The sequence below is a fragment of the Artibeus jamaicensis genome, unplaced genomic scaffold (genome assembly GCF_021234435.1).
Source record: "Artibeus jamaicensis isolate MK-2021 breed Jamaican fruit bat unplaced genomic scaffold, CSHL_Jam_final contig_465, whole genome shotgun sequence".
Taxonomy (NCBI): Eukaryota; Metazoa; Chordata; class Mammalia; order Chiroptera; family Phyllostomidae; genus Artibeus; species Artibeus jamaicensis.
In genome coordinates this window covers 9,990,926-10,000,000 of record NW_026521843.1, presented here as the reverse complement: position 1 = coordinate 10,000,000, position 9,075 = coordinate 9,990,926, and the positions used below count along the sequence as shown (strand labels likewise).

General features: G+C 60.9%; 1 protein-coding gene across 1 annotated transcript in view; it reads right to left on the bottom strand.

The window, feature by feature from the left end:
- Positions 1 to 1,522, bottom strand: part of GDF7 (growth differentiation factor 7) — a 5,470-nt gene extending 3,948 nt beyond the window's left edge. Inside the window, exon 1 of the mRNA XM_037151849.2 lies at positions 1,117 to 1,522. Coding sequence (XP_037007744.2) covers positions 1,117 to 1,507 — 391 coding nt within the window. The 5' untranslated portion in view covers positions 1,508 to 1,522. The remainder of the gene's footprint in view (positions 1 to 1,116) is intronic.
- Positions 1,523 to 9,075: the final 7,553 nt, after the last annotated feature.

Genomic DNA, 9,075 nt, shown 5'->3' with positions numbered 1-9,075 from the left:
TGGCGCCTCTGCCAGCCGCGGGCCCCACATCCCCCAGCTCCCCCGGGACCTGGCAGCCACGCAGCAGCATCAGGACTCGGGCTTCCCGTGAGCATCCGGTCCCGGGAGCCTAAAAGGGGGCCATCGGTCCGGGGCTGTCCCTGCACCCAGAGTAGAGCAGTCTGCGAGTAGGCACTGTGTGGGGGGAGGGGCGCTGGGGGGGGAGGGGTGGGTGATGCGGGTCACCGCTCCCGGGCAGGGCCCATCTGCAGCAACGCTTATTTCCCAGCCCCATTCGGCCTCCTTTCTCTCCTGCCTTCCATGCTGGGTCTCTGGCTGTTTAGAATTAAGGCCGAAATTGCTTAAATCTCCCCTATCTGTCTGCTTTAATGACATCAATAGAGATTAATAAAATCCAGATGACACCGCAGTCTCCACGGCCTCACCCTCGTCCTACCTTTGGAGGGCCTGGCCCCGACTGAGGTGGGGCGCTTGGTCCCGGAGAGGCCTGCGTTCGGGCGCGGCCGCTGGCTCTACGCTCGGCCCCACACGCCCGAGTCCCCGACCTCCGCCGGCCCCCGGGGCCGGCGCGGGCCCCGTAGCTGCACACCTGCGCCCTATCGCAGCCTGCTGAGACGGTCCCTCTTCGTACCCGGGGCTGCTACCAGCCTCTCCGGGCCCATCTGCTTCAGTCTGATGCCTGCCTCTGTCTCGCGTGCGCCCGAGTTTCCTCCAGTTGGCACAGCCCCCCCACCCCCAGGAGCCTGCAAGCTGCCGCGATGGCGCAACGAAGCGGCCGCCGCCGCTCCCACCACTCGGCCAGGCCCCCCCTCCTCTCGCTTCTCCGGACCTCCGACTCAGCCTGCCCCTCGAGGGCACCCGCCGGCGGCAGGGCCAGGGCCACCGGGCAGAGGGACCGGCTCAGCCCTCCGGGGCCCGGCCCCGCGACCTGCCGTAGCTCTCGCCACCGTCCACGCGCAGTACGTTCCGGTGCGTGGGCCTCGGCGAAGTTTCCTTCAACGCCCGAGGCTGAGCCGGGGGCCGCACCCCGAGCCGAGCGGAGCAGGGGCACGGCTCTGGCAGCGGCCTCCGCCTCGGACCGGACGGGAGGGACGGGCGCGGTAGAGGCGGGAGTACCTTGGGTCGCCTGGTCGGCGAAGCCGGTGATTGTGTCCGCGCGGCCGTGGCGGCCGGAGCCCGAGGTGGAGGCGGCGGCTGCTCCGGCCGGAGCCCTCCCGGCCAGGCTTCGGTAGAGCGACATCATGAACTGGTGCGGCACCACCGACCCGTTCCTGAAGCCGGAGCCGGTGGCGCGGAGCGAAGCGCGGGCCCCGGGAGCCGCGGCGGCTGGGACGGCGGAGGTGCCCGCCGCCGCGGCCGGGGTCCTCCCGCCGCCGCCGCCGCCCCCCGGGCTCCGGGCCGGCCCTGCCCCCGCTGCGCGCAGCACCGCGGCTGCTTCGAGCCCGTCGCGGGGGCGGCAGGCGCTCAGCAGCCACAGGCACAGCGCGGCGGCCGCGCTCAGGTCCATGGGCTCCGTGGGCCGGGCGGGCGGGCGGCGCGGGCTCCGTGGCTCCGGGAAGTCCCCCGGCGCCTTTTGAACATAGTGTTTAATAACGGGGGAAGCGTGTGCAGCGAGCAGCGCCCCCCCGCCTCCCCCACCCCACCCACCCCCGCCCGACGCCCGGAGCAGCGCCCCCTGCCGAACGCTCCGGAGGCAGCGCCGCGCCCCCTACACCCGCCCGACGCGGAGTCCAGGGCAGGCGTGTCCCCCACCCGCGCGCCCGACCGCCGCACCCCTGCTCTGCGCCGGCCAGTGATGCCCGCCCGCGACTCCCGCACAAAACCAGGCCCCGCCTCCCTGCCCCACGGCCTCGCGGGAGCCCCCCTCCGCCCACGCGGTGCCCGAGCCAAACGCGCCCTCCGGAGTTAGAGACTCCGGGGAACCTCGCGTACCCGCCGCCCGTCCGGCTTCTTCCCCACTCCCTGCAGAGAAGCACCGGCCCCTCCCCGCTCCCATTCCGCTGGTGCCCGAGACAGCAGAGGTGGGGCCGCGGAATGGCTCGGCCCTGTGCGTCGGTGCCTCGAACTGGTGGCCACTGCGCAGCGAGAGGCCACGGGGGCGCACGGAGGCCACAGGGCGCGCAGTGCCGCCACAAGATAACCTGTTCGTCTGTTCCCCACCCTGCCACAGCCTCCAAAGGCCGGAGCGGGCTGCCGGAGCAAGGAAGGGGACACATAGCGAAGAGAGTGAGCGACTGGAAGTGCAGGCAAGGGCAGGCCGGAAAGACAGATGGACATGAACCAACACTCGGAGAGCAAAGGTTTGGGCGCGGAGCGTGTGCTTAAGCGGGAGCCCAGATCTTAAAGCAGCAAGAAGTTACGAAGGCAGCCCTGGGGCGAAGAGGAGACCCCGGCGCGGGAGCGGCGCCCGAAGTTCATCTGGTGACAGTGATGACCTTCTGCCAGGGTCGGGCTAACGGAAACGGGCTACCGGGCCTATTGTGGTTCAGCGAGAAGCCCGGAGGACTGGCCGCGAAGAGCCGGGGACGGGGTGGGAGCTCTGTACGTCTTTCCCCCGCCGCGGGTATCTCGTCGGGCGGTGTCGGTGGAGGGCGCGCCCCGGAGCGCACTCTCGCGGGCGGCGGAGCGCTTGTGTCCGGAGCCGGCAGGGGCAGGTTGCCGAGGCCGCATCTGACGGGCAGAAGCAGGCAAGGGTGGTCGTAGGCGGGTGCTGGCTCAGCTCCACCCGCAGTCGGGGTGTCCCCCGACTGCGGGAACTTCCAGCAGAATGACAAGCCGCTGTTAGGCAAACGGAGGGGCTGAGCCGAGCCGACCCCCGAGGCGGGACATGCGGGTCCTTTTTCTCTAAAACTGCGTTTGTCACTGAGCTCAAAATCTAGACCAGCGTGGTGCGTCACGGTCACTTGGGGTGGGCGATCAGCATCCACGTGACGTCACGGAATCCAAAGCCGCCTCTCCCCGGGGTGCGCCACGCTCTGACCCACGAAGTGGCCGCAGAGCCACTTTGAAACAGGGACGCACGGGGCGGGTAGGGGGCAAGAGTGGGAACGGAGGAGAGGCCTGGTGAGGGAGCCACTCTCATGGACCCCAGGCCGATCAAGTGGGCGGAGAAAAAGGCCCGAAATTAACTTGGGAAGGTCTGGGCACCAGGGTCCTGTCTTGCAGGCGATCAGGCTTCACCACAGGTTTAGCCATACAAAGTCATCAGCCACTGGTGAGGCTCATCAAAGCTCAACGTGGGGGCTTCCTCTGGGGGGCTGTAGGAGCCTTTGGTAGGTGGGCCAGGTAGGAGGGGCACCTGAGAGTTGTGCCCTACTTGCTGCTAAGCGTGTTTTGAAGGAAAATTCCTCTGACCTCAATGTCACCCCAGTGGCCACTGGGCAGCTGCTCATGAGGCCCAGAGACAGGTGCAGAAAGTTTGGAGGATGCTGGGAGGAAACTGGGGACTGGAGCCCTAACTTTGCTCTGTGTGGCTCTGATGACCACCCCCAATGTCCAGAATTCCAGGCTCCAACTGTTCCAACAGGGGAGGAGGGGGAAAGCAGACTGAAGGGGGGTGTTTCTTGACTGGGGTGGGGAAGGGTGGTCCCTACATTCTCACCCCAAGTCCTTACCTTGGGGAATAGTTTGCTGTTCATCCACCCCTTCCAGAATCTGTTCGATTTCTCTGACCTTTTGATCTCAGTCACAGAAATCCAGGACCAGAAAGAACCGTTTAGGTTCCTACGTAGGTCAACTTTCCGTGCCGTGCCTGAACCGTAGCAAAGTGCTTCCCAGCAGGGCTTGCAGACTCCCACAGACAGGGAGCTCCCTACCCCAGGCAGCCTTCCGGGAGCTCTGACTGTGACGATGTCTTTTATGCCAGAACTGCGGGAGCCACACCATCTCTCCAAGGAGACTTTTCGGTGGCAGTTCACATGCCACCTGGGAACACGAGTCTGGCTCGCTGCATCAGTGCCACTGAGGAAGTTAGTCTTGAATTCTGCTGGCTCTCTCGCAGTGACCTGCAGGCACCAGCTGCAGGGACAGCCTGCTCAGCTTCCACCAGGCATCTCCTGCCACATCCAGACACCAGCCCTTCGTGTCTAATGGCATGAGCACATAGAGGTCCCTTAGAGATGGCCTGCATTTGTCCATAGGAGGAAGCCAAGTCCCCAAGGATGGGAATTCATTGGTGCCCTGTTACTTGGTATCACAGCCATCTGGGGTAGGGGGTCCCCTCTGTGGTCCTGTGCCTTTGATCTCCAGGTCTCACCACAGCTCTCCCCTGGACACCCTGTAGGTGAGGCATAATGAGGGCTCTGCCCTCTCCACTGTTGGGGGTGCTGGGTCCCGGTGCAGAAAGATGCTCTTCTGGAAGATAGAACAGATGCCCCCTTGGCTATGACTGGTCAATGCTCCTGAGGGTCAAGATACCCAAATTTAAATCCTGCCTCTAACTTTGGGCTGCAAGTCCTTCAGTCTTTCCTGGCTTTAGATCCCCAAATGCACAATGAGGCTGGCAGTCAGATGTCCACTGAGGCTTCACCTGTGAGAGGTGGCGGACCTGTGGGCATGGGGCCACTGCCAGGGACCCGGCCCGGAGGCTGTCCTCTGTCTGGCCTACTGTGACCCCTGGCCTTTGTGACTAAAAGCTGGAGAGAGGGTTAGCCTGGAGCTCTGTCCTGAGGATGGTGTCCCTGGGACGTCAGGAAAGGGAAACTGGGGACCACACCTGCAGAGACAGCTGCCTGCTGGCCCTCACTACACCTGCTGGTGCTGATCTCCACGCCACCGAAGAGGTGCTACAAACATGTCCCCCAGCAAGGCCTGGATGGCCCGCTTGGGCCGCAGGTGTGGGAAAATTCCAGCCTGATGCTCAGGCTGGGCTTCCTTGGGCTGGGAGGAATTTCCCATGCTCAACCCAGGGCTGCCCTGCCCCAGGTTACCCTGGGCAACTGCTCTGGCATCCACACCCAGTGGGCAGCAGCACAGCTCCAGGCCACTGGGACGATCTGTCACTGGGCTTTGGGCCTTTGCATTGGGGAGGGGCGGGGACAAACAAGGGAGTGGGGTGGGGTTTTTCCCAGAAGTTTCCACAGGGGACCTCTCCCAGCCCTTCAGTCCGGAACAAATGCAGCGGGCTGGCGGACACTGCCATCTGCTGGTCACTGGTTGTAACAGTTGTATCACACTGTGGCTGAATTCCAGCCTGCTGGGATTTACAAAGACCCTAAGCGAATTTAAAGAGCCGGTCTTTACATCCCTGCCTGTCAGGAAGTGCAGAAGACACTTTAAAATAAGCCCAGTCCTTACCACAGTGCCTGGCTCAACCAATTGTGGCCTTTATTGTTTTTTGGGTAAGTCCCAGTTTAACCAGTCGGAAAGCTAGTTCACCTAACCTGCCCATCCAGTCTCCTCTGTATGGCCACTGTCTTTGAGACACGCCCCTTCAGTTGACATGTCCATCATGACTATCAGTAGCCCGAATGTTCTAGAATTATGTTTCCAATTCCTTGGAGACCTTGGTTGACTCATAAGATTTTTTTAAAACCCTCTTTTGAAATAAAAACTAATAACTCTTAGAATGTGCAGTGATGTGGAATCTTGGTCAGAGAGAAGCCCTGGTCTAGACACACAATGAACAGGGGACCAAACTGTTTCCCCCGGGAGGTAGGGGTTGACAGGGAAAAAGGAGCCAGCTGTGTGTCCCCCAGCCCAGATGTGAGACCTGACAGCCGCCTCCGAGAATGGGGACACTGCATCGGAAGGTTTCAAGACTCACACAGCCGAGCACGGGCACTAGTATCCCAGGAGCATCACGGAGGACCTGGCGCCACCAGGCAAGGTGGCTGCCCCAGGCCTTCTGCCCACATGGCAGAGGTGTGAGATTTGCCTGTGAGGAGCAGTCTCTGATGCTGCTCTGCAGAGCATGAGGGCCCCTACAAAGCTTGGGGGCTCGGCCCTGAGCCATGGGAACCCCCAAGTGTTCCCCGCTTTCCTAGGTAGCTGATCCACCTCTAAATAATGTGCTAACTTAGGGCGCTGCCCCAGCTGGGTTCTGTGCCCCCCGACTCCTTCCTGGATTGGATAAAGAGTTGGGGAACACTAGTTGAAAGGCTGGCCCTGATTGCTGGGGGCACCCAGCTGAGAGAATTCAGAAAACACTGGCAACAGAGTCAGAATCCCAAAGGCCACCAGCAGATCAGTGCAAATAAAAAGAAGTGAGATGCCACTTTTCTTTGCCTCTCAGGTTAGTAAAGCTGAAGAAGATAAGACACACTGTTGGTCGGAGGATGGACAAACGGCCGTTGTGTGCATCCTGGGCAGGAATGTAAGTTCCCAGAGCTTTTGCAAGAGCAATGTGCTTGCACCAGCAGTTTAAAGAAGGAAGTCCTTCGACTCAGCATTTTCTCTTAAAGAAATTGAATTCGTTATTGGTATACTCACACACAAGAAAAGATAAATATACAGGGATTGTAAAAATGGAGGTCGTGGTGACAATGGAATTCTCAAAATGACATTTCGCAAGGTAACGGCGAAACAAATTATGACACCCCCTCTGGTGGATTGCTTTTCCCCAAGTCAAAGTCGAATTAGAGTTGGCGCATGGCACATAGAGACGCCCCAAACGCACGGTGGGTGACAGACGGGCGCGGAGAGCGGAGGGAGCGGAGAGGCGGGCTCTGCCGCTCACCCGGAGGTCAAGCCGTGCGGTGGGTGTGTGTCCAGCCTCACTGCGTCTGTGAGTCTGTCACTGTCTTTCCACCCAGGCTCTGCATCCCAGCCCTCTCACCTCCTCGGGGATCCCTCTCTCTTCCGTCTGTGCCTAAACACAGACCCACCTTTCGCCGTAAAGCAGCCCGTCGCCGTGGAGAGCTTCACTGTCAGGTAGCAGTACGCAAGGACTCCTGTGTGGCTCTTCAGCAGAATCGACGGATGGAGACAGCAGAACAGAAAGTCCGGAAGCCAACACCGATGTTTGGAACTACGTAGACTATAATAAAGGTGGCGGTTCCCGTGGAGGGAAGGGCGAATTGTTCAATATGTTTACCAGTGAATGGCACTGGATGCTTGACTAGATTGACCCTGTGACATAAACCACAATTAATTCCTAGTGAATCAAATAATTGATTGTAGAAAATATATTTGCAGGAAATATGTAAATATTTAGCCTGGGGTAAGGAATTCTTTTCTAAGTATAATGTCATTGTAACACCCACTAAGAGAAATGCCCCTGGTTGGAACGACATCCCAATCTTACAACACGCATGTGAAAACCTGTGTAAACAGAGCTGACCTTGACCAAATGACCCAACTTAACCTCACTCATCACGGGGGGGTGTGGGCATTGTGTGCTCCCCCCAGTGCGATCGCCAGCGTGGCCCTCCTGCCGAATACTGACCGGCATCCAATGAGGAAGAGTTAGACGGATCCCACCTGAGGAGGGGCCTGTGCAGCAGGTGGGGACTGCTCGAATGGGTCACAGAAAGTGGCAAAGTCTGGGGACTGCCCGACCAAAGGAGTGCTGAGGGTCACTTTAGAGGACAGAGACAACGTCTCTGAAGCAAGAGCCGTGTCAGTGCAGACCGTGGCCAGAGCTCAGATCGGACGCCCTGCGTGCCGGGCTGTCTCTAACTGGCCGCACTGCCGCGAGGCCCAGCGGCCACCCCGAGGAGACCGAGGCCCTGCACGTTCCCCCCAGGACTGTGGGGGTGGGGGCAAGGGGACTTGAGATCTTCTGCGATGTAGTTTGCGTTACCGCAGCTTCGGCCGAGGGAGGGGTTCCCTGAGTCAGGCAGGAGGCAGAGAAGATCAGGTTTAGACCCCACGTTCCATGCGTGTGCGCAGTTGTCCACTGGAGCCGCGCAGGGGCACGCAGGGTCCACCGAGGCGGGAACGGACTGCTCTCTGGGCGGGTCATTTCTGTGGGGAACCTTTGCATTCTTGGCAGGCACCAGGTGAGCCAAGTCCCCTGGGGTGCACGCTCCGGGAGGCTCATCCGACTGCAAGGCGCTGGTGACTCCAGTCACGATGCGGGGGCCCCCTTCTTTGCAGCGCCCCCACCGGTGCTGCCCCTGGGATGTACGTGCTTCCCTAGCCCTCCTGGGCTGTCTCCTCCACAGGCGCTCAGGCGGGGTGAGCCCCGCCCCGAGGTCTCCGTCCCAAGCCTGCCTTCTGAGGGCCAGAGTCACAGACGCACTCACCTCGAATGCCTGCCCCGCCAAAGCTGTGTCCCTTCTCCAGGCGTCCTGGCCCCAGAGAATGCGTCCACCATCCAGCCGCTCAGAGGGACCAAATGTTTGAGTAGCGGGGTCTACATTCCTGCCTGCTACCCCCACCCACGTCCCCTGGATTCCAGGTCTTGGTCAATTCCATCTCCTGTGCCTCTCTGCCCCGGGCCCTCACCTGAGCTCACGGCATGTCTCTCCAGTCTGGATGGTTCTGAAGTTCCACCACCTTCCTACCTCCAGCGTCACGGGTTCCAAAGCACTGTCCACAGCATTGCTGGTCGGGACACTCCTGGGTCCAAAACCCTGCAATGACCTCAAGGCGGCCTCGGGATCAGCAGAAAGCCTTCAGCCCGGTGCACAAGGCTCCGCACGCCCCGCCTCCTGCCTGTCCCTCCCCCTCGTTCCCTGATCTCTCTGTTCCTCTGGTCTCCATGCTCCATGCGTCGTGACCTTGCTTCTACTCTGCCCTAGTCCTTCTTAGTTCCTCAGGTTTGCCTTGGACTTGGGCTCCCTCGGACCCCCACCCACCACGAGGTTCAGGGCAAAGCAGCTCACTGGCGGCAGAGCCTGTGCCTGACTCACTGTGTGTGCTTAGTGCCCAGCTTGTCCCGTGTGTTTCCTGAGTGTGCGAGGTCCCTGCTCCACAGGCCGGCCCTTCCCAGGAGCTGCACTGAGCCCGAGTCCTGGAGCCCCGAGGCTCGCGCTCTTTCTGCCTCCTCTGAAGTGGGGTCTGAACCCCACTGTGTTCAGAGTTGAACCTCATCTCACTCCTGCTGCAATCGTCTTGAACAAAATCTTCCCCACCTTTCTAACAAGTATCAAGACACTATTTTTCAAAGCATTGGGAGGGGAAGATGGGCGG